Consider the following 25,000-nt stretch of genomic DNA (forward strand, 5'->3'; position numbering starts at 1 on the left):
CTTGGAGCAACCTGGGCTAGTGGAAGGTGTCCCTGCCCAGGGCAGGGAGTTGGAACTGGCTGATCTTTAACGTCCTTCCCACCCTTAACATTCTGTGATTCTACTACCTGTTGTTGTTTCACCAGTACTGGTTTATTGCCTGCTGAGCAGCTTTTCAAAAAGTTCTCTACTAAGAAGGCACTGTGCACTTTCCCTGACAGCTCTTGGTCAGTACTGGAGAAATATTCTCGGTAATTCATCATATTTGTGCCACCATGAAAGAAAACCGCTCTTTTCTTTGTACTTGGAAATAAAGTAGTGGAAGGAGCAGGAATTATGTATGGTTTGTAGCCCTGTAACTGCTGAGAAGTGCAGTTAAATAGATGTGTGTGTGTGTATACTTAGGTTTTTCCATCTCAGACCTTGCTAAGAACAGACTTAACAGGTGGATGTTTGCACACCGGGGTGTTGAGTGATCCCACCATAGCTGCATGTTCTGCAAATAATCCATTCCTGACTGACTGCTTCCAGACAGGGTTGCCTTGGATTTAATCTCTATGAAAACAACATTTTCTTTATTTCTGTGGAGACCCACAGTGACTCCAGTAACTCAGTCATCATTTGAAAGCATTGCAGCTACTGCTGATCATCCAGACTTTGTATTCACAAATCAGCCCCACTAGTCAGTACCAGGGCTGTTGAATGTGAATGATCATTGAATGTTCACAGCAATATTGTTTTCTGTATTACCACTTCTTACCGTTTAGGGTTTTTTCTTATGTCCTGCACAACTACCTGTGCTAAAACCAGAGTTTCCTTATCATAGTAGACCTGTGCTTCTTGTCTCTAAGACCAAAAGAGTTCATCCATCTGTTTTACATCACTTCTTCAGCCAGGGAGGCGACAAGTGTTGAAAGCCAACATGAAAGAGAGTGAATTATTAGAAGGATCAAAGGAATTTTTACTTCCTGACCCCTAAGTTTGTGCTGTTTTTTTGAGGAATGCTGCTCTCAGTGTGCACTGTGAAGTTGCCCTGTGCTCTGGGAGCTACACAGGCGCCTGGTGAGGGCACAGCCAGTCGTTCTGCTTCTGTGGGGTTGAGGCTGAGTGCTGCCAAAAATGTTGGCAGGCATGTGCTCATATATTTTATGGCACAACTATGTCTCCACTGGAGGTTTCTGTCAGCACTTGTCTTGGTAAGACATTCCTATCTCCACACTTCAGGCTGACGTAGCAAAGGTGACAGAAATCTGTAGCAAAGATCTGATCTGAGAGCAGCAGCCACAGAGCGAGGTGGGTTTGGGCAGCTGTGAGAGCAGAGTCACTGTTCTGTTTTGCCTCTTTTGAGGCACAGTCAAACTGTGCTGCTTTTTTGAATCCTGCTTTTCAGGAGCACATTTTGCAGCAGTTTAGCTGCTGTTGGCCCGTTACTTTTTGAGCCAGATCATATCCATTATGCCAGCTTCTTTTCAGATCCTAAGAAATCATTCTGTTCTTGGAAAGTATATTGGCCTGCAAACCAAACTTACCTTTCTAAAGCCTGTGAGCTGCTTGAGTAAGTCTTTGAACACTAAACAGTTTGTAGGTCCCCAAGAGAGAAGGGACCTGTAATGCCTCTGTTGTCTGGGTTGGATGTAAGTTCTGTTTCCCAGTCATTTACTGAATAAAAGCACTGAGTAAAGTTATGTATTGCTGTGTGTGTACAAATCTAACTGTTTGCATGTTCTGTACTTGTTGCCAACAGCTGACAAGAAATATTCCAGCATTCTTGGCTCCTTGGAGGTTTTCCCAGTGTGCCTTTAGATCCTCCAAATCAGAACTCAAGCCGAATCTGTCCAGTGATGGAGTTGTCTGTGCTCCACTTCACACATTCACTGAAGAGGAGACAATGCTGAAGAACATGGGTAGCTTTTATCTGTGCACTTACAGTTCAGAAATGTTTAACTAGAAGGGAAATTTTAGCTTAAAATCTTATTATTTATTTCTAGTTAAATGTTGAGATTGTTGTGGAGGACTGTGCTTTACACCATGTTTCTTTTGGGGAGGGTCAGGGAACATGTGCATAACCTGTCAGAAGTACCACATTCCTGTTATACTGATCCCAAAAGAGACTGTTGAAATACTTACATATTGATCCCAAAAGAGACTGTTGAAATACTTACACATTTTCTTTCTTCTCCTCATTGCAGTGACAAAATTTGCTCAGGAACGAGTGGCACCTTTCGTGCAAAAAATGGATGAGAACTCGAAAATGGAGGACTCCATAATACAGGGATTGTTTGAACAAGGGGTCTGCACACTTTTACTGAATCTTTTGTCCAGAAAGTAACATGATTTTGTGAATCTCTAGCTGTGCCCTTTTCAGATTTTTAGATTTAAAGACCGAAGGATATAATTCAAATGAAGCAAGGAGTCATTAAAATTTTAGTTTTATCAACAGCAAGACAACTTTAATTTCTTTTTTACTGCATTATCATTCTCCATGTTATAATATTTTTTGCACCTCCCCCACATCACATTATTATATATCTTTTAGTTCCTTGTCATCCCTTCCTTGCTTTTTTTTTTAATTGGATAAGCATAATTGCATAGAATGCTGGAAATGCCATGACTGATAACTGTTGCTGGAAAAGAGTCCTCTATGCCCTACTGGGCAACCATGAGGACTTTTCTTGCAGATATCCTGGTGTTCATTCCTGGATTCAGTTTTGTCCTTTCTTGCTATCAGACCTAAAGCCGATCCTTAAGTTGTTTTCCAGCCTAAACAATTCTGTGAAGAACTGTCAGTTTGTTAAGGGTATTGAAGGAAAACGAGTTTTGGGGAAGGATCTGCAAATGCTTACATTCTGTGGGTTTTATTTTAATCTCTTTAAGTATCAGCTTGGACTGAAAAGTTGTTGACAGGAACTAACAGATTGATGTATTTGCACCTTTTCCATCTCAGCTGATGAGTATTGAGCTTGGGGAAGAATATGGAGGAACTGGAGCTTCATTTTTTTCAACCATATTGGCAGTAGAAGAATTGGCCAAAGTTGATCCAGCTGTGTCTCTTTTATGTGAACTCCAAAACACACTAACAAATAAATTGTTTACCACATATGGAACAGAAGAACAAAAGAGAACTTACCTGCCCAGAGTGGCTAAAGACACAGTGAGTCAAAGTCTTACTTTACTTAAGTATTAAAATTATATTATAGTTTAGTAATGTTAGTGGTTTTTTTTTTTTTCACTGACTAATGTGTGACTGCAGCTCTGGAAAGTAAGTGTGAACTTTGAAACACTGGTTAGAGCTGAGATCTGTGGTGATATAGATACATCCTGTCATCAGTAGCTGAGAGGTAAAAGTGGAAGAGCACTTATTAGTTTCATTAAAATTTAATTTACTGTGGAAAAGAACTGTAAAGCAGTTGACTTTGAGAAATGTGTAATTACATAGTGTTTCTATTCTTAATCTCCGTATCTGAAACTCAGTTACTTTCATGCAATAGGTTAAAATGTTTGAATTTAGGAGTCTTGTGCTTGTTTATAAGCATTTCCATTGCAGAATTTGTTACCTGTAAAAACTGCAATTCTTTTTTTTTCCTTCTCTTGACAGATAGGCAGTTTCTGTCTTTCAGAGGCTGGGTCTGGCAGTGATGCCTTTTCTTTGAAGACTCGGGCTGAGAAGAAAGGAGACTACTATGTTATCAATGGCTCCAAGATGTGGATTAGCTTAGCAGAAGATGCAGGAGTTTTCTTTGTGATGGCAAATGCAGATCCATCCTCAGTGAGTTGCATCTCAGTGGCAGCTGAAGTGTATGAAACTATGGATTTCGTATTAATAATCTGTGCACCTTTTCCTAGCTGGCAGCAAACCTTTAAAAATATTTCCCAACAAAAATCAAGGGCTTGCTGAGCAATTTAATAACTTCCTTCAGCCAGGGAAAATAAAAATGCCAGAATCATAACTGCTGAGGTGAAGAGCACAGCCTGCATTGGTGATGTTCTGAGTGACAGAAGGACACACAGTCTGAGTCTTTCCAACCCTTCTGAGGGGAACTAAATTGGCACAATTGGTTAGAGCATGGTACTGATAACACCAAGGTTGTTGGTTTGATCCCACATGGGTCACTCACTTGAGATATTGGACTTGATGATCCTTGTGGGTCCCTTCCAGCTCAGAATATTCTGTGACTTAAATGACAAGTTACTGTTTGTTAAAAGGCAAAATACAGCTTAAGCTGCATGCACTGGAAAACTAAAAAGTGTCCTATAGTAAAGAATGTTCAAGTGAAAAATTACCTAGCTGAATATGCCTGTGTCAAGTTCTGTTCCCAGTTTGGATATGGGAAGTAAATTGAGAAAAGTCAACTGCAGACTTCAAAATCTTCTATACCAATATGGTAATTACCAAACACAAAGCTAGATTGTTCAAAACTTTTATTTTTTTAAACTCCTTCCAGTGTCTCTATCTCAAAATTATAACTTGAAGATATTTATTTTTAGAATTAAAATTTCCCGATTTGACTTAAAAAAGAAGAGGGGGTTTTCTTTCATTGAACATCGTGTTAAACCGTAATTACCACCAGACAACGGCACCAGTGCTTTAGTAATACTGTATTAAGCAAGTGTAAAATTTCAGTATTGGAATGAGATATTTGGACTACTGTTTGGTGATATTGATGTAAAAACCAGCCCTTGGTTACTTTTTAATTCCCCCCAGGGGTACAGGGGAATTACGTGCTTCATAGTAGATCGCGACACAGAGGGACTTCACGTGGGGAAGAAGGAGGACAAGCTGGGAATCAGAGCATCTTCTACCTGCCCAGTGACTTTTGACAACGTGAAGGTATTGTAAGTTCAGCTGTTGAAGCATAATGTGTGTTTGATTGGAACTTGACCGCAGATAAGGAAAGAAAGTTAACTAAATTCCCTGTTTTTTATGCCTTAGATTTGGCATATTTTAACTTTTCCCTCCCACTTCTCGAGGGGGTTCGAGTCTCTAAAATTTTGATGCAGTTTTTCTCAGTCATCAGGTTATAACCACAGGAATCAGGGAATGTTCTAATCAGATATTCTGGGGATCAAATGTCTGGTTTATGTTTTATGCCTTCGCTTCAGAGGAACATTAAATAAAACATGTGCACTGATTCATCTGTGAACCCTACGAGCAGTTGTAGAACAGAACTGGAATAATGGAGTGGTTTTATTCTTCAGGTTCCTGAGACCAATATCCTGGGACAGGTTGGACAAGGCTATAAGTATGCCATTGGAATGCTCAATACTGGCAGGATAGGGATTGCTGCACAGGTGGGTCATTCGCTTTATTACTGAATGCAGCCAGTTTGGATTGAAATTTATGAAACATTTAAAGCTATTAAGAATAAACGATTTAGAAAAGGCTTTATTAAAAGCTCAGCTGCCACTAGATGTCACTGTTCCTGTAGCTAAATTCCAGTAAAAGTGGGAACAACTGTCAGAGGGAAAATTCTCCTTTGGTGACATAAGCAATGGATTTAGAAAACATTAAATGGCAATTAGCTTGTCTGTGGTCGTTAACTTATTGCTACTGAATTATGTCAACATTCTTATCTTCCATTATGAAAATTTATTTTACACAGAAAACTAGCTTTGGAAAATAGAACACCCTGAAATGTATAATATTAACGCTTCCAACTGTGATTGTATGGGATTGGCAAATGTGACCTTATGCTGACTGATGTTTTCCCAACAACTTATTTTTAAAATAAACATGATTTTCTATAGCAGAACTGTTCCAGTTCATTGTTGTGTTTGAAAGTTGCACCATGTGGCATCTTAGGGGAGAGTATTTACTGACCTTGAAGTAATTTCAAAATGTTGTATTTCTCTGTAAAGTCAGATTTGATCTCAGATTGCTGCTGATCCCAGTGGAAATCAGGTTCAACAATATAATAAAATGATTTGTGATAAGTTTTTATATTTTTAACTTACTTTAGCAAGCAATCTTTTCTCCTACTTTGTTGTGCATTATGTCTGTACTAGCAAACTCCTTTATCTTTTGCCCTAGTTTGCAGGCAGACCAGAAGTAATCATCCTCATGAAATTTAGACTTTCCACGTGGCTGATAATTGGACTCACTTTTCCATCATTTCTGAAGATTACCTGTGATTAAACTTTGTCTGATTTGGCATTTAAAAAGGGCTGTGGGCCCCATTGTTCCCAGAGATATAAATAATATAGAGGCTCTGGCAGTAAAATACATGGTCTGGATTTTACTCTTAATTACTCCAAGTTACACCTTAATTAAAAGTTAAGGTCAGGTAGTTGTTACATCTTAGGTTCTACTTTCTTGGCACCTTCAAATTGAGAGAAATGTACTTGTCAAGAGCAGCAGCTCTAAAGCCCTGTAATATTGAGTTTATTTTTGCAGCAGTAATAATTTTAAAAGATAATGAAGATCTTAAAAAATGTAATTGTCTCTTTGAAAACAGTTTCAGGTAGTTTTAGTGCAAGGCAGCTGCACATATTGTTACAGGTGGTGAAGTTGATGTCCTTGGCTTTTCTATATGAGTTTATATATAACAAATCTGGTAATGGGGCTGATTAGCAGCAGACTGCAACATTTTCTTGGGTTATTTTCCTATGTGTCATGTCTTTTTTTCTAAAAACTTAAATGAATAAAGTATAGATGACCTAGTCAATCATCAGCTTAATATGTGGGTCTGCCCAAAAATACCCACGGACATCATTAAAGGTAGTTTGACTGAGGTGCTTGATGTGACAGCTGACTGCTTTTGTCCTTGTGGAAAGACAAAATTGGTCTAAATTCTTCTACAGTTGTTCTGCAGCGTTAGAAAATACTGGAAGAAATGTTAACTCTCCTTCCACTCCACTAATTTTCTAACTTCTGAAGGAAATTGCTAATTCTGGTAGTCTAGTGTCCTCTAGAAAATGAGAAATTATTTTGATTATGAAAATAGCTTTGACTAATCATTCAAATTATTTTTCCTTTAATAGTGTAATGTAGATCTATAGATCTTTAGTTTACAGTAATTTTCCCATGTAATTACGAATTTTCCCAGGAACACTTAATATTTATGCAACCACAGCTGACCAATAAGTTTTATTCAAAAATCAGTGGTTTTCACAAATACTTACCTATGGCAAGAAATGGAATAGCATGAAATAGGCTTGTTCCTCAAACTCTTTTTGTTATCATAACTCACCTCAGTGTGTCTAATAACTGTAAAATTCTGGCTCTTGAGATTCTGTGTAGAAACTTTATTGTACTTTAGATTTGTGTAGGTAGGAAGAAAACTGAACTTTTCTCCTGAATATTAAGCTGCCTGACCAGAAGAAGATCAGCTGTTATCACCTCCATTAGGTGCATTCAATTAAGCAGTTTTTACTGACCATATTCTTTATTATTTCTTGCAGATGTTAGGACTGGCACAGGGGTGTTTTGACCACACAGTTCCATATACAAAAGAGAGAGTCCAGTTTGGGAAAAGCGTCTTCGATTTCCAGGTACTTGTTAATGAAAATATGGGAAGTGCTCTCCAAGAAAGAAGTGGTTACCACAGTGGTCAGTAAAATGGGTAATATGAAATAACATAAAAATAATTTAAAACTTAAAAAACATTATTGACATGACTCCTTTTGCTTGATAACTTATTGGCAGTTTTGAAAATATTGAAAATTATTTGAAAATAATACACACGGAACTCCCTTCTCTTCTGATTTTAATATCACAGTCTGTTGAATATGTTCCAGTTTTTATACCCTTTCATGAGGTGCAGGGGAAGGCCTTTTTCTGGAGCCACTAGAAATTATAAAAAGATGAGGAAAACTGATTGAACTATTAGATTTCCTGTGTTATACGAAGACATTTAGTTTTCATTATAATATCTGTATCTTACAACGAAAGAGACTCTTTGTTGCAGAAATGATGTATAGTTTAATAAGGAAGATACATAATTGTAATTACTGTAGTAATTTTCTCGTTAAAAGAAACCTACATCTCAGCTGAAGAGAAGGAACATTAGCACTACTCATAATTTATGCAAATTTTAGGAAGCACTCACAGATACCTAGGAAATGATTGGAACTGCGTCTTTTGAATGGGAAATGGAATTTATAATTGCCAAATCATTTTGGTATTTTGACCTGCATATATATTTCTGCAAATCTGAGGGAACCGTGTTAATGTCCTAATAAGATGAAAGATTTCATTGTGTTTTAGACTACTAAATGTTCATTTTCAATCATCATAATGTTTGGGTCTTCTTAAATAAACCCATTCTTCTGTAATACCTGCCAGTTAGATGTGAGCTCCATCACCTTCTTCCTTCCCCTTGAATCCATTCCTCAGTCGTGTCCTCTATACCTTTATGCTGCTCCTAACCCTTGCCTGGTGCCTCTGAGACATGGCAAGAAGTTGTCACCTTCCTAGTGCTCCACTTTATTCAAGAGGTGCTAGTTTGCAAGTCTTCCTGGGTTAAGCTTACCAGGGAACCAGGTTTGTTACTGTGTGAATGTCCTGAATAAACAGCTGCAGAATAAAAACCCAGCTCTGGCCTCCCTGTGTCTCTGCAGTGCTGAGGACATTAAGGTTTGGCTAAAATTCTCTCTGATACTCAGGGGTGCAAATAGGTAAGCAGCAGGTGCTGTCCAGCCAGTCAGGCAAGAAGTACCCCAGTCCTCCTGAATCCAAGGAAAGGGAGGGAGAAAACAGGAATGCAGTTCCTAAAAGCACATCAGTGGCCCGGAGGTTTTCAGTGTCAGTGGATGCAAAGGAACACGGAACTACTGGAATCCACCTGGATTTGGTAGATTTATTTTAGGGTGTGGGCGTGTTCCGTTGGGAAGGGCATGGTTGTTGGTGGGCATTCCAGCGGGGCTGTGGGCGCTGTGTGAGCTGTGTGGTGCCGGTTGCAGGGGATGCAGCACCAGATCGCCCAGGTGGCCACGCAGCTGGAGGCGGCGCGGCTGCTCACCTACAACGCGGCGCGGCTCGCCGAGAGCGGCCGGCCCGTCGTCAAGGAGGCCAGCATGGCCAAGTACTACGCTGCTGAGGTAAGCCAGCCTCTCCATCCTCTGGGGTCATGCCACTGCTGCTTAGAAGTGCCTTCTGCTGCAAACGTGTAACCTGTAATTCATCTTTTGCTGTGAAATCTCTGGATGTGCTTTCGTCTTGTCCGCCCCCGTCCCTGGGAGTGTCCAAGGTCGGGTGGGACGGGGCTCGGAGCAACCTGGGCTAGTGGAAGGTGTCCCTGCCCATGGAAAGGGGACTGGAACTAGGTAATCTTTAAGGTTCCTTCCAACCCAAACTGTTCTGTAGTTCTGTGATTCTCAGTCCGGGTACAGAATGTAAAGTAAGTCACCCTTGTGCCTCTAAACAAATTTTTTAAAACGAAGCAACGACATTAAAAGAGGAAAGTGAATTAATATTTTCACTTCATCTAGAGGGATTTAATTTTCTCAGAATTCTCTTTTTGTGGCGTGAGAAATGACACTGTGAGAGTTCATTTGTGATCATTTCAGCTCTTCTGGTCACAACTATGACTCTTAAAATGTTTCAAAACCAGGTGACTTCTGCCTCTTTGCAACTGCTGTCTTGCATACCACTGTTAGCCTTTTCCACAGTGCAGCATAGGAACTATTGCTCTAACATTTAGTGAATTCTTCATGTGCTTTGATTTGGAAAAATGTCTTTTTTATTCTAAAATGGCTTGCTGAAGCTGAATACAAAAATATCAACCCTTTGTCTTCCCACCTGTTCTAGTTACTGCCTTATTCCCCAGTTTGTTTTTCCTTTAAATAGCTACAAAGAATACAATTTACTGCCACTGTCAGGAAATTGAATCCTGTAACTCTGAAACTATTTTCATAGGTTGCAACACTGACAACTAGTAAATGTATCGAATGGATGGGAGGTGTTGGATTCACAAAAAATTACCCAATAGAAAAGTATTATCGTGACTGCAAGATAGGTGAGTGATAGTTTCTTAACAAGTATTTCTTGGGGCATTAGTGGTTTTAAAGAGGATGAATGACTGGCTTTTTTTTTTCAAGGTATTTTTTTCCCTAAGGCTGCTTGAATGTGGGTTCAAAGGCTCAGATACAAGAATGTAAAACTTCAGGTGTAAATACCCGTGTATGTAAGGCTAGTTAAAATGTTTAATTACATACCAATAAAATAGACACAAACATTGTGTCCCATTCTATTCAGAAAATTCCAGTTCTAAAAAATTTAAAATACCACTTTGGCTTTAAGATCTGAATGTATGTGGAATTCTATTTTCAAGATTCCTTGTTTACTGGAATAGTCTTTGGACCTAATACTAACATTTTTAACAATATTACCCTTTGGCTTTTATTGTGATAGCATTTGGAACTGCTTAATTTTTGTTGGCTATTTAGGAATTGCTTTTCAAGGAAATGTCTTATCATTATGTTGTACCAGCCAGAAAAGTACTTTACTTGTTGCAGATAATAAAACATGAACATTTATATTTTATAATATTAGATATATATAAAATTATGATTCTGTGCTAGTTCTTGCTCAGTAAAGCTTCACTTCATAATTGAAAATGCTCTAACTGGACTGTTAGAATGATATTTTGGTCTCTCTTCATATATTCACTGTGGTTTCTTAGTCTGCTAATTTATTTTCTTCTGATTTCAGGTACAATATATGAAGGAACCTCAAATATCCAGTTGAGCACCATTGCAAAAATCTTAGCACAGGAGTACTGAAACCATAAGGACTACCTTGACTGCCAAAGGAAATTATTTCCCTGAACACTCATTGTGAATTACCCATTTGTTTGTAAATACAAAAAGCATTAATGACATCATAAATAAGAATACATCATCACAGATGAAATCATAGGGAAAACCATGAATTCCCCATTTCAGGACAGTGAGTAATTCACGTGAAATCCTGAGTTCCACGTTCAGATCCAAAGTGTGGGTTATAAGTATTTTTTTTTTCTGCCTGAGAGACTTCCAAGATAATTCCTTGGATTTAGTTACCTTAGGGTATGGAAGCAGTGCATCTCCACTTGGGGATTTCAAAGTGAAAACAAAAGAAGCCAAATCCTTGGCATAACTGGTGGGAGAGGTTCTGTTAAGCCACCTGGGAGGAAGGGCTCTACAGGAGAGAGAGGAGCAGTGGTTTCCTCTCTCCCAGCTGTGGAGCTGCTGTAATTGAAGTAATTTTTACAGCAGCCCTTAGTGTGTTCTTAAGGATATCTTTGTAATTAAGCCCTTCCAGCCCCAATTTGTACTCCTGAAAGGTGGATAATATCCACCTCCCTTCCCAGCCTTCTCAGCTGTTAAGGGTTTTAATCTAAGAGGCTATTTATAGTTCTCCTTTCATAAAAGGTTGAGTTGAAATCTTTCTGAAATGGGGTTAAAAAAGCTCTAGTAGTTCTGCAAAAAGACAGAGATATAAGCTGGGTAATAGGAGTGCTGTGATACTACCTCACAGTGGCCTTTCCATGTTCAATGCATTTTACAAGCATTAATCCTCAGATCCTTCCTGGGAGTTAGGGAAGCACTGTTAATTTGCAGCCTGGAAAACTTGCTCCTGAAGTTAGTGGCTCTCCAGCATAATTTTTCCCCTTTTGAAAGACATAAAGGGGCAGGGGGATGGGAAGTATTTGGGTTTTTTTATCCCTCTCTGTTTACTTTAAAATTAGACATTTTATTTACTGCAGAAACCTCTTCAGTGCTGGAGAGCTAATTAACTAATAATCAAGAGACAGGAAGCTTAATATATGAAAAATCATCCTAATTGCTGTAATTGGCAATCTGTTTCAAGTGTTTTGGGGAGGGAAGGGTTGGTTTTCTGGTTTTGGCTGACTTAGAAGAATCTCATTTTTAAAGCTGCTGCTCACTGATGATTCACTTCGAGTGGAGCTTAGAATGTTACAGGCTGAGACTCCCAAAGGATTTTTCTGGCAAAACTGGGGCAAATGACACTTAACAAGTAGGATTTGTAAAACAGGCAGATTGCAGTGCCTTACACAAAGAAACCAGCAAGGATGAAAAGCACCATTAAAAAGTTTTCTGACCTTCTGTCAGCTTCAGAGGGAACCAACTACTTTAGTGAATTCATCCCCTCATATGCACACTTTGCCTGTCGATAGGCAAGGAATTACTGTGGTCATTGTCCTTATGCCAATAAAAAAGCCCCTCTCGAAGCAGTTTGATCAACAGCTTTGAGATTTTTCAAAAATACAAGAGTAGGAGGGTAGACTAGATGGTTTCTGAAGTTTTCTTCCAGCATCATCATTATTATTACTGTTGTTATTATTATTTTATTTGTTATTATCATAATGATTGTTGCATTTCAGGCGGTTTGCAGGCTTTCTTTCATAGCCCAGGAGACAACCTGAACATCCTCATCAGCTACTCAACAGTTCATTTCAGAAAAGCGAGGTCAAGCCTTTTAACTAATGTTACAGCTGTAAATATTTCACATCTCTTGGTCATGTATGATGTATTTTGTACACAGTTTTGAAAGAAATGTACGTCTTGTATTTGATATTTATTTACAAAATTCTGTGGAGGCATACGTGCACAAATCTATTTTAACCTCTGAGTTTCTTTCATCATTGTTGTAAAAGGAAGTGTGGAGAGCATTGGCTGTTCTGGTCACTGATTCTGGGAAGAGTTAGAGAACCACAGAATGGTTTTGGCTGGAAGGGACCTTAAATCCCATCCAGTCCCAACCCCTGCCATGGGCAGGGGCACCTCCCACTAGACCAGATTGCTCCAAGCCCCATCCAACCTGGCATTATTTCATCCCCTTAACTCTAAACACAGATGTTGGTTTAGCAATGAGAAGTGCTGTGCTTTGTCCAGGGGCTGTTAAGAGCTGCCTGTGCTCCCCAGCCCCTCTTTGGTTCGGGGCAGGCATTTATGGATGATCATAAACTGCATTTCTACATTTGGCACTGTGGGCACAGGCTGCAGAGCTGGCACTGGGAATGCTGTGAGGCTTTCTGTGCTAATGACAGGGCTCAAAGCTGCTTTATGTCCTCAATATGTATTTATATTAGTGAATTTTCCCTTTTTATGCCCTCAGTCAGCCCAGCTGATCCAGTCTGTTGTCCTGGAAGAGCATCTTCAGTATGAAACGTCACATATGAGCTTCTCTGCTTAGAGGAAAAGACCTGTATTGAGGATGTATTAAGTGCCTGAATTTTATTTTTGACTTGATACTATACAAATATTGTGTATTGGGTTATGGTTCTCTAATAATCTGTCATTTAAAATTTTTACCGGATCTTGCAGGTTTTTCACCAGGGGAGAGTGAGTGTATCATCTGTCAGGTTTTTCTAGTTCTGTTCTGCTTGGTGATCAAGGTCTGAGGCAGATTTCTGCAGAAGGGTTTAATCACTACTTGGGAGATACTCAAATACAACATTTTATATCATGTTTTCTATGCTGTTGTTCTTTCTTCCATATTTTCTTTTCCCCACGTAAAGATTGTGTTAGAAAAGGCTAATGTGAAACACAGAGTAATTGTTCATTGGGAGCCTTTTGCTGTGTAAAGACTTCTCTAATTAACATGTTATTGCATTTCCACCTGAAAATCTTTTGGTGAGAGACACATTTCAAGCTCTTCCTACCAAGTCTGAAACCCAGACTACTTTGAAAGCAGCTGTCTGACTTCCCTGGGCTTGTATTGGATACACAAAAGCTGAAGAAATGTTTTTCCTCAGCCCCAGAATGTATTCAGTGAACCAACGTGACAGATCTCCTGTGAGAGTTACCTGAAAGTGGTTACAGCTCCCACAAATACTTCATAAATATTTACCTGTTGTGTGATCTCTGTGCAAACTGGGGGTGGAGGCACAAATCCAGGGAGAGCTGACTGGCAGATGAGTGTGTACTGTACAGCTCCCAGAGGGTGTTCACACAGAGGCACTGTGTGTTGGACAGAAATACAGTCATTGCAGAGCATTTTGGACGGAGTTGTCTTCTCTGGAGTGTCCAGGTGAGCAGACAGGGCTGGAAATCTTGCTCCTCTGGACTGGCTCTCTGGAGTTGGGTGGTGTGGCTGATTGTACACGCAGGTGACAGCCCTGAGCCCACAGCAGAGACAGCCAAACATCAGTGCAGAGTGAATCCAGGCTGACAAATGGGATTTACTGTCATTATTTCAGTTAAATATGCCAGTTGTAAGATCAGCTGCTGTAATTAACAAAGTCCAGCTTAGTGGCATTGAGGGAGTTTCTTGTTATCTGATACCAGAGACATCATTAAGCTGCTTTGAAATCTTGGCATTTATCATCCTCTGAAAAGAATCTGTTCATGTGCAGTAACTGTCTAATGCATTGGGTAACTAGAAACAACCAGTGTGTTTCCTAATAGCTTCAAATGTTGATTCACATTGGTATATTAATGTTCCAAAGAACATGGAGTGTGCAGTGTAACACTTTGTCTGGTGAAATATTTAAAAATATAAATCAAAAATATGTACAGTCTCAATAGGCAGTAGTAGCATTTTTATATATTTTGTCTTTCAAGATCATTTGAATTTACATCTGTTCTCTCTCTGTCTCAGTAGCTGTAGAGCTGCTAATGCTGGAGGACTTAAAAAATGTCAGTGGCTTCACTAAAGGAGAAGCACCTGACAGAAGACTCACTCTCAATAGCCAAGTAACCAACACTTTCAGATCTGGATTTATTTAATATACACAGTGAGGACTTATGAATGTGCAGAAAAAGATATTCACTGAGCATTTTTCAGGGATCTGTTTCCAGCTGTGAGATGCCTTTCTCTCCTGGTGTAGAGGAAACAAAGGGAAGAGCTGGAATATGATGGGTTCATGTGGAGTTTGACTCTCTGGGTCCTCTGAGTTTGGTGGATGCTGTTTGGGCAAGTTTCCATCCTGGAGCCTGCAGAAGGACTCTGGTTGGGTCTCCACTCCATAGGACACAAGGAGCTCTGGCACATCCAGAGTTGACATTCTCCTGCCTGAGGGGCTGTTCCTGCCTTCTCTTGGGAACATCCAGCCAAGACTGAAGGGATGACCCACCTGGCAGAGGAACGGGATCATTTTCTAATCATCCTGGTCATCACATTAAGTTTGCCTTGGGTATTTTTGGCCTGAGTTGTTTTCAAGCACACACTGCAAGATTTTCCTATTCACTAATTTGCATCCTAAAGATGCAAATGAAATGCAAATTTTTTATTATAACCAGAGCAGTTTTAATTTGATACTGTGTTGCTGAATTTTTTTGCCTTGGTTTAGATGCCACCCAAGGTCATGATAATTACGTGTTAGAAAGCCATTAGCTTCTCTGATTATTTTTTTGATTTCTGTAGGAGGAATTTGCTAAACTGACCTAAAAATAATTGAGTAATAATTAAAAAATTTAAAGTTAAGGTTCTTGAAATGTAGTTAAATAGTGAAAAGCTCCACAGAACCTGTCAATGGAGGTGTTGAAGGGAGAGTTGGTACAGAGCAAACATATTTTAGTGCCAAAGCTGGTGCTGTTTGTTTTAGTATAGAACCCATCAGACATTCTGTTCCTGTGGGGGAGGATGTTTACACAGCAAATCCAGCATTTGCTCCAACTGTTCCCATAAGAATTGAGGCAAAGCACTTTTTTCAGTTTAGGTCCTTTCTCAACTTCTGAAAATGTTTTAGTGACTCCCTGTGATGCCCTAGAAGATGGTTAATGTGATATGAAGGTTAAATGATACAAAGGCTCTATTTATGCCCATAGCCTTGTTTTCCTCATGTTCACTGAAAAATTCCTTGTGTTCTACTGTATGACTTCTGCCAAACACAAACTGTTCTGCTCCTTTCTTAAATTATGTGTTATTTAGGTCTTCTCAGCGTCTGACCAACCAAGCTTTAAAAGGAAAACCATTTTCCCAGTTTAATTGCAGCAATGCCTACATTTGATGGATAGGGCAGCCTGTTTTGATTGTTGCTTGAATAATAAAAGCTGGATTCAGCAGGATATTTGTCATAAACTATATTTGACTGCCATGCAGGATTCACAGTTTCCAAGGACCAAAGGAAGGTGCAGCAATAGATCTTCCATTTAGTGCTGGAAGTATTTTAGCTCTACTGTACTTTGACTCCAGTGATCCAATTTGCAGAGATAAACAATTCTCTGGAGGTAATATAGCTTGTCATTATTTAATAATTATTTAAAATGTGCCTTGTTACCCTTGTGTAAGAATCTGGGCTGCAGGAGGGTTGTGGTTGTGCTCTGATTCTTGAGGGGCTGACACAGCACTGGGCTAAAGCACCCGATGATCTGGTGTCTCAGACTATTGTAATTTAATAGCCAACCCTCTCTATCCTGCTGCTTCTATTTAGAAGTGTCCAAAAATCTTTTTTTTTTCCTTTTTTTTTAACTGCAAAAGCCTTCTGGCACTAAATTACATCTATTTCTTGACTGAAACATATCTGCTCTATGCTAACCTCATTATCCAGGAATGATTTCTAGAGGAGGAAGTGAAGAATAATTAAATCATTCCTAACTGAAGGAAATGCTTCGCAGAACTATGCAAATTCCAATTTGGCCAAGATGCTGTGGTTTCATGTTCTATTTCTGGGAAGGGCAGAGGGAGAAACAGTTATTTTTGGAGTTATGGACAGCCAGGTTCTGGCTTCAGTTTTCTCTCTTACCTCAGGCTGAGTGCAGGGACATCCCTGTCCAGGAAGGAGCACAGCTCCTGCCACCCTTCTGGTACCTTTCCTATGTAAGAGCTTGTAAATTAAACTTGCCCTCCTTGCTGCAAGTGTCCTCTTGCTGAGACCCCTGAAATGGGGGATTTTCCTGCAAAATTAGGGCTCAGCCCTCATCTGAAGCAGTGACTTCTCTGTGGTGCTGTGCTGCCCTGCCACAGGGCAAAGGTATGAGGGCACATACCTGCTTCCCCCACTTCTCAGCCCGTGACGAAGTGCCTGGAACAAAATCAGGATTGTATTTTGGAGGTAAAAAATGGGATTGCTGTGTGAGCACTCAGCAGTGCCTGGGGGAGCCCATGGGCTGGGCACAGCCTGCCCGGGGCTCATGTCTTTGGGTTTTCACATTTTTTCATCTGCAAATCTGACTCTTCCAAGGCTTAAGGCAAAAAGAAGGTAAAAAAAAAAAAAAAACCAACCCACACAGCTAGCTCTTTTTACCTGGAAATGTTTGCAAATACATTAGTGATGTGTAATTGAATTATTAATTGGGAAAAGTATAATTAGAGTCCTGGAAGAATGGCTTCGCGATGCTCCACAGCTTTTCTGTTTCAAGGAATCAGATTGCTCAAATGAGTTATGCACTCAAGAAATCTACTTAGAATTAACAACATATGTCCTACTTTTCCAGCTTTTCCTTTAAAAGTTACATCTTGTAATGATGAAGTGTAAAGAGCAAACTTCAGTGATTTGCAAAAGGAACCAGCCCTGCGCCTTTTCTAAACGGGTTGATTTATGTGCTGTTTGCTGTTTTTGAGAACACAAAACAATTAATTTATGTGTGAAAAGAACAGTGAATTAATCCTAGAGAGCCCTGGAGCCTTTAAAGGCCTGAATCATATGTTGAGCTCGTTTAAAACTTGCATAAGAAATTAATGTAGAATAAAGCCCTTTAATTTGAAAAGTGCATCTATAGTAGGTGTCCCTAGGATATCTTCAGGATCATTATTCAGAAAGGTTAAGGAGGACTTTATTTTTTCCTTTCTTTCTTTCTTTCTTTCTTTTTTTTTTTTATATTCAGTATGTATTTTCCAGTTTGCAGCTCAACGTGGTGCATTTCAACTTATAAAGAGGCAGAGATTTTAAAAAGAAATGGGGAGCTTTTTATTCACCTTCCACTTAATTTCCTTGCTGCCTTGCCAGTCCCAGCTTAATGAATGTAATTGCTACCTTTGATGAAAATACTATTATCAAGATCACACATTACATTGGAAAACAGTTTTTCTTTAAACACAGCTACTGCAGTCTCTAATTATGCATGTAACAAGTGGCTCCTGAACAAAAGAGCATGTTGTCTACAATTGCTAGGAATTGGAGCAAGGCAAATTTGAACAAAGAACAGATTAGATTTGCTCCATGCTCCACAAAGCCCATTCCCCTGATTAATTTCCTGCAAAAACTAAAACAATTCTCTCTTAAAAGAAACTAACCCTCATCCTCAGAATGATCCATATGCCATTTGTGTCAATCTATATGATGATAATGGCTACAGATTTAAATTATTAACTATTAGGTGTAGTAAAAGAGGAAGGCTCTTTTATAAACTTCCCTTTTCATATGTAAATAAGCAGTACAAGGACTTAAGGAACAAAAAAACTGACTTTTCTGTGGAAACCAGGAGCAAGAAAGCAGCCAGTAACTGAAAGTCTGAATTGTGCATGTATAATCCAATTATTTTGTCAGTTTACCCCGTGCTCTGTGTTCTGCACGGGCAGTACAGCAGGAGAATCAGGTCTCCTAAAGTCACGTTGGTTTTTCCAAGGGTGACACATTTGAGGGCTGATTTCCATGTGTGCACCTTGAGGAGAGTTCTTCTGGAAAGGATTTGATCCAATTCTTAAAATTTAATGATTTTGCCAACAGGATTTTATGAGTTAAAATCAGAATTGGAAATACATTTTGCCATTATTCCATGGAAAAGCAGGCAGGTGCTGGTAAAATCTTGAGTTAGTCCTTGGCCTCTGATAAAATCCTGCAGTATGGATTGAATTGGTTTTTGTATTACTAATCCAAGGAATTAGTCACAGCAGTTTAGAACAGTGTTATTTTTCACTCCTGTTTGTATTGATCCAGGACCCGTAGCTGGGGCCCATTGTACAGGATGCATATAAACTCCATCATTTGGGTAAAAGCAGAAAACCAACAAGAGTTCTGCTTCAAAGTCTTTATAAACTGAGGTAGGAGTGTCTAGATTATTTTTTAAGGAAAATTGATGAGGAAAAACAGTGCACTGTTAAAACAATCATCCACAGCCCTTCATTGTCTTGCTGAAAACATGTCAGGTTGGTCACACAAGAACTGGCCCTGCAGGAATCCCTGCCAGGATGAATCCAAAACTCCTTGGAGTGTGATCCACACTGAGGCCTCAGTTCACCTACTCTGGACTTTGGCTCTTTGGAGGAAGGTGTTTTGGTTGTGTCCTCTGAGGGCCACAAACGTTGGGTTGTGTGAATTCCGGTGGCCAAAGCTTTTGGTGTGGTCCATGAACACCAAAGGGCTGGAACTGCTGAGCTCTGCTCCCTCATTCCACACACAGCAACATCAGGAGCTTCTCTTCAAGAGGGATAGGTAAATAACAGGCACGTTGTGTTTGATGCCAGCAGTGCAAGAGGTGAGGTGGCAGAATTATGAGTAGCAGCCTAATTTGCACAGCATCTTCCGGTGTATTTGTATTCCCATAAAGTCAATGCAAAGACCACAGGGACAATCCTGCCCCTGTTACACCTGTCATTTATCCCTTCCCAGTCCCTACAGGTGCTTTGTTTGCAGATTGTCACAGTTCTTCCCAACTTGCATTACTTGCAGTTAACACAAAATCTTTAAAATGTGCCCTGCCGATAAGGAAAAGAAAAAAGAAGTGCTCATAATTCTCCATGTGGATAGAATTAATCAAAATGTAATTATGACACCAAATGAAATTACTTAGAACATCATCAAATCCTTGCTATTCTCAGTGTCAGCATCTTTAGGAAACTGAATAAAAGAAAATGTAAGTCCTTTATGTGGGAATTAAAGTAATTTCTGCTTCCAGACACTTTTTCTTGAGCGTTTCAGATCCTGTGATGGGACACTGCAGAGCATGCACTGGTGGAAAAGAAACCTGAGAACAGCATCGTGTTTTTAAGGCTTCTAACTGCAAATATCAGTGACAAAAAGCAACAGGCCTGTAATCACCACCTGGGGAAGCTGGAGAACAAAACCAATATATTCAGAAAATCCAGAATTACTTGTGGTTTAGTTCCTTGTCTCCCCTTCAACAAGTTGAAAGTAATCTCCTGAGTTTGTGGAAACACATTTGTGTACTTTCCTGAAGAAGTGTTAGGCTGGGAGTTCTTCTCCTTTTAGAAACTAATCTGTTGTTGCCTGCAGTGGGTGTTCACCTCTTGTTTTAATGTAGTATTTCCTGCAGCACACTATAAAAAAGCTGGCTGGGGAGATGTGGCACTGGGACAGCAGGAACATTTATCCACCCATCCCACCATCCCTCCTTAGGTCTCACATCAGCCAAATTCAGAAGTTCTGCACAATTACTAGTGTAGCCCCCAAATAACTGTTCTTCCAGGTGTGATGTGGCACCCAATAATGCATTTTTTTAGCAGAGCCATTGTCTGGAATAAGCATTAATTCCCAGACACCCTCTTAGCCCCCAGCATGGTGGTGGTGTGGGGATGAGATTTCTCTGGGGGTGTGATGCACCTGACTTAAACAGAGGAGCTCAGCATTGTTTATTTTCATGGGCAAATCAACCAGAAATTGGAAAGTCAAGCCCTCAAGCCTGCACGTGGTGTTACAATGAATGGAAAGGAACCAGCCCCACTCCCTGGGCAACTTCTTGAGTCCCCCTCAGCCAGAGGGAAACGTTCCTTCCCTTTGCATGGGCACACAGGACACCAGTGGTGATCACAAACTGGGATCTGTCTATCACCCAGCCGGTGGTGGGCCAGAGTGGGAGGCTTGGAATGTCTCTTTGAGGAAGAGGGACTTGTAAATAGTGAACCAAAGAGGATTATACCAGCCCAGTTTCCCCCCCCTTCTCCATCCAGTTCTTAATTAACGCAGAGGAGGGGGCAGATCTTGCGCCTCGTTTAAGTAATCCCGGTGCAAATGATCCCTTTGCTTTTAAATAATCCCAGTGGAAATGCAAAAGGGAAAGAGCAGTCAGTGCAAGAGGCTGCAGAGCCACAGAGAGCACTTTCCTGTGCTGGACTGATGGGGCTGAGCACGGGCCAGCTCAGTGCACCTCAGCCTTGACACACACCGGTCGTTTGTCTCACGCTCTTCTCTATCCAGATGTATGATCCAGAAAGAAGGAAAAAGTAGTTGAGGTTTAAACTCTTATCACTAAAGTGAGTCTCCCTCTACATTAAAAAACTATCCAGACATTGTAACAGGAATGGGTTCAGTTCTTATGTCATAAATTTGTGTGTGTAGAAAAAAGACTTATTGGCGAATTTAGCAGTATTTTTCGTTGAACTGGCAGTTGCTAACCATTACACCAGTATTTATTTGATTCTTAAAGAGCACAAAAGCATGGACTACAAATAAAGAAGATGGAGTAATAGCTTTTGACTGGACCACTAGCTTTAAACTTGAAATGAAGTGTCCAGTTTTGAGTTACTGTGTCCAAATGCCATTTGTACAGTTTGAAAAGTGGGGGCATTTTTCCAGCTTGTCACTGTTAGCTGTAGTTCATTCCAGTGAATGATATCACTGAAGGAGCAGTTGTTCTGCTATAAGTACTTCACTCATGACTGGAATGTATTAAATGTATTAATCTGTGCCTGAGAGTGTAATTTAGGGAAGCCCTACATTTGACACATTCTTGTACATCCTTATTTTATTGCCTTATCCTGCAGGTAACAATGTCTCAAAAGCAAAGAGACTGGATGAAGTTAAAATTACATGTCACCAAATATTATATGCACTTTTTGTCGCTCATTTCGCTGTCAGAATTACGGATTTCCAACAACATTAGTTTAAATATGTTTATGACTTGATTTACACCTCTGATGTCAAAATAAAATGCCAGGCAGGAATCCGAGGCTTCTAATGAGTTGGGAGGCAAGATGAAGCCATGAGGGGAATGTCCCCAGCCTCAGAGCCACATCTTTCATGACAAAACCCTGTCGCAAACGGCACCTGGGCCAACCAAAGATGAAGCGCGAGGGTTGAGTTATCCTGGAGAGTATTTGTCAAACCTGCTTTAAGCCAGCGGAATAAAAATGTATTTTTTGCAGCAGGGTTAGACTTTATGTCAACTAAGTGAACCTGTAAAGCATTTATAGCCACCTCGTGACTATTGCCTGTCATAAATCTGAAACACTCTTAATCCATAGGTGTGTAATTTGGAGGCACTCGAGACACTCTCGCCGCCTTCTAGTTTCAATGTAATTATCTTCCATATTGCTGTGGGCAATTAAGGAAGGACATGATTGGTAGTAACAAATAGCATTTTCTGAACTGTGTTATGCACCTGTGAAAAGGAACACATGGCTTGCTGCCCAAACCAGGTGTGGTATTGAAGCCTTGGCTGCTGCAGGTACCTCTAGAGGCAATTGCAGCGTGGTGGTTGCAAGCCCTCAATTTGAGGAAATTAAAGCACTTTGAGTAGTTTGGATTGAAAATACAGTGCTGTGCGCTGAAAACTAACTTGCTCCTCATCCCTTCATGGAGAGGATTTGGTGAGCAGTGCCTCTCTTATTTATGCTCAAGCATAAGAAGGAAAATCTTGCAGGATTTCCCTGGAAGGGCTGAACCCCTGGGTGCAAGCGCCGCACTCCGAGCCAGCAACACTCACTCCGAACACACCGGGCTGCTTTCCTTGTATTGACACCCGTGTAGACATTCCAAAATAAACATCCCGAGCTGCCCACAGCTTTTCCTGCAGGAAATCCTCCGCTCCGGAGCGAGGCAGTTCATAAAGGCGGGGAAGCGCCCCCCGCCCCACCTGCAGGCATCGTTAGCTGGCAGGGATGGGGATGACAGAGGAGATGGGACCAGCGGCTGAACTCCGACCTTATCGATCCAGCCGCCCCCGCCCAGCTGAGTTGCCGCGGCCCAGTCAGCTGAAAAGGAATTTAAAGGGCACTCGTCCCCCCTGCTCGGCCCCCCTGCCATTAATAACGTTTTCATCCATGACAGTGATAAACACGCGGTACTTGAGGGGAGTTTATTAAGGTCAGTCCATAAATAAAAATTAAAATTTAAAAAAATGGGTTTACACAGATGAACAGATGGATGAATAAAGTGATTGGTAAAACAATAAATATGAAAATAGACAGATGGATGAAGTATCTGGCAGTGATTCTCTAAAAGCCCAATGCCTCAAACACTGGCAGTGTTATACCAGACCCTTCTCTCTCCTCTGATAAAAAACAGGTTTAATGAAGCTGCTGCAGAACTTATAGGTTTCGGGGATCTATGGCCTGACTAATATTTTGTCATTTAATGCCTATTCTCCAGCCTGATAAAAAGGATTGCAGCCATTTCTCTATGTCAGGTATATAACTGAGTGCTACTAAAATTTAAATGTCTCATCTGTCCTTGGATCTAAATACAGATGGCCTTAAACCTCCAAGTTTTTCTTAATGCAAGATGGTATACAATACCCTGCCTGACTTCTTTTATCATTCTCAAAGAGACAGAGATTTGTATCGCAGTGAAATTCAGGCTGCAGGGAAGCAAATATTCTTCTTCACTTCCAAATTCTGAACATCATTCGGAGAAATAAAGCCGAAAATCCCAACAACATTTTTGCCCCCATCAGCTGGGGAATGCTGTCAGATCTTTGTGCTCTATAAAATGCAAGTCTACTCGTTACTCCCTCGAGAAGCATTTAATGCCAGGCTATCATGCAAGTTAAATTATAAATTTTGTCCTTAGTTTAGCACTGTTTAAAAGTGATCAGGAACTGGCAAAGGAGAAAAGAGTCATTGCAATTTCATGTGATTTTTGTGTTTGTTTCTGTGCTGGCTCTGTAGGCAGCTGAGACTGAGCAGGAGGAGGCATCATTTAGGGAAACTTGTACAATCATTAAGGATAAACACTTGACTCGGATTCAAGACCACAGGCTTTACATTTGCAACGTCTAAAAGAACCTTAATTGTTGCCTCTGATTAAATATTTCAAACCCGTTACTTAGATCATTGTGATTATTGATCCTTGATTAGGCCCTCAGTCCTTGATGGCCCTGCAGACATTAACTCACACTCAGCAGAGTCACCTGCAGCTTTGTTTGCTGCAAATGAAGATTTTGAGTGCAGAATGTCGGCTCAGGACTCATCCAGCCTGAGCTGGCCATCAATTTCCATTGAAAGCAGCTGCCTAAGTGAAATGGATGGGAAGAGAAGGTGCAGGAGCCACGAGACTCTGCATGATTTGGTCCTCAGGAAGCAATTCAGTCTGGTAATGAAGAGGTGATGGGGCACAAAACTGCTGTTAGTTAAATCCAGGTATAAATGGAATAAACCAAGAGTATTGCAGGTCCCTAATGAACAATCAAAAAGGTGGTTAGGATTGCACAGAGCAGCTGTATTGCTTAAAAATAAGCAACAGTTGGGGGGAATAATGGCTCTCAGCCAGTTGTCGGGTAGATCTGAATGGCAGATTGGAGAAGAGGCAAAATCCTTCTGTCAGCTGACCCCATCTAACCTGGGACTGAGCTGACCATGACCTGTGACAGGGGATCCTGGTGGAGTGGCTCTGTACCCCATGGGCTCATCAGACCACCAGCAAGACTCCTGCTTAGAGGGAGCAGAAGGCAGCCCGGGGTCCTGGCCACAAAACCCCAAAGCTGGAGGATCTCCACAGGCAGCAAGTCTCCAAATCTGCTGCCAGCTAAAGGAGGGTAAGCTCCCTTCCTGGCAGCAGAAAAGCAATGCAATTTAACCATCCCTGGAGTTTTAAAGCATTTTTTAAGAAGAAGATAGTGTTGTTTTGATGGGGGGGATTCTGTTCAGCAAACCTGGAGTCGAGGCTCAGGGAATTATAAAGGCTGAAATAAAAAGGATGCTTTTGAGCCTCTCTCTTGCAGAATGTCTTTGGTTCCCTTTAAGACTCCTGGAATATTTTAGGAAGGCTCCTCCAAAACTGTGACTGCACCCGAGGACTTTCAGAAGATTTCCTGGGTGCTGCCACTGCCCTGATGAACCCTGGAAAGGTGAGTGGGGCTGAGCAGTGGGAAGGACACATCAGCAGCCTTTGGTGGTTTTGGTTTCTTTTTGAAAGTTAACATAATAATCAAAGTTTCATGTGTCAGGAATGCTACCCTGCTGTGCAATGCCCTGGAAAATACCCTTTCTTTCATTTTTCCCTTTCTGCTTTGTCACTTGCTC

General features: G+C 40.6%; 1 protein-coding gene across 2 annotated transcripts in view; it reads left to right on the forward strand.

Annotated features, from left to right (window-relative positions):
* ACADSB (acyl-CoA dehydrogenase, short/branched chain) overlaps nt 1-13,387 on the forward strand; it is a 15,655-nt gene extending 2,268 nt beyond the window's left edge. The window contains exons 2-11 of one of the 2 annotated variants that reach the window (XM_017809276.1): nt 1,724-1,883; nt 2,169-2,269; nt 2,924-3,130; nt 3,575-3,745; nt 4,682-4,807; nt 5,176-5,268; nt 7,378-7,467; nt 8,878-9,015; nt 9,833-9,932; nt 10,628-13,387. In XM_017809276.1, coding sequence (XP_017664765.1) covers nt 1,724-1,883; nt 2,169-2,269; nt 2,924-3,130; nt 3,575-3,745; nt 4,682-4,807; nt 5,176-5,268; nt 7,378-7,467; nt 8,878-9,015; nt 9,833-9,932; nt 10,628-10,698 — 1,257 coding nt within the window. In that variant the 3' untranslated portion in view covers nt 10,699-13,387. The remainder of the gene's footprint in view (nt 1-1,723; nt 1,884-2,168; nt 2,270-2,923; nt 3,131-3,574; nt 3,746-4,681; nt 4,808-5,175; nt 5,269-7,377; nt 7,468-8,877; nt 9,016-9,832; nt 9,933-10,627) is intronic. The other variant, XM_017809277.1, reaches the window with a different exon arrangement.
* Nucleotides 13,388-25,000: the final 11,613 nt, after the last annotated feature.

This window comes from Lepidothrix coronata, unplaced genomic scaffold (genome assembly GCF_001604755.1).
Source record: "Lepidothrix coronata isolate B3197 unplaced genomic scaffold, Lepidothrix_coronata-1.0 Scaffold25, whole genome shotgun sequence".
Lineage (NCBI taxonomy): Eukaryota > Metazoa > Chordata > Aves > Passeriformes > Pipridae > Lepidothrix > Lepidothrix coronata.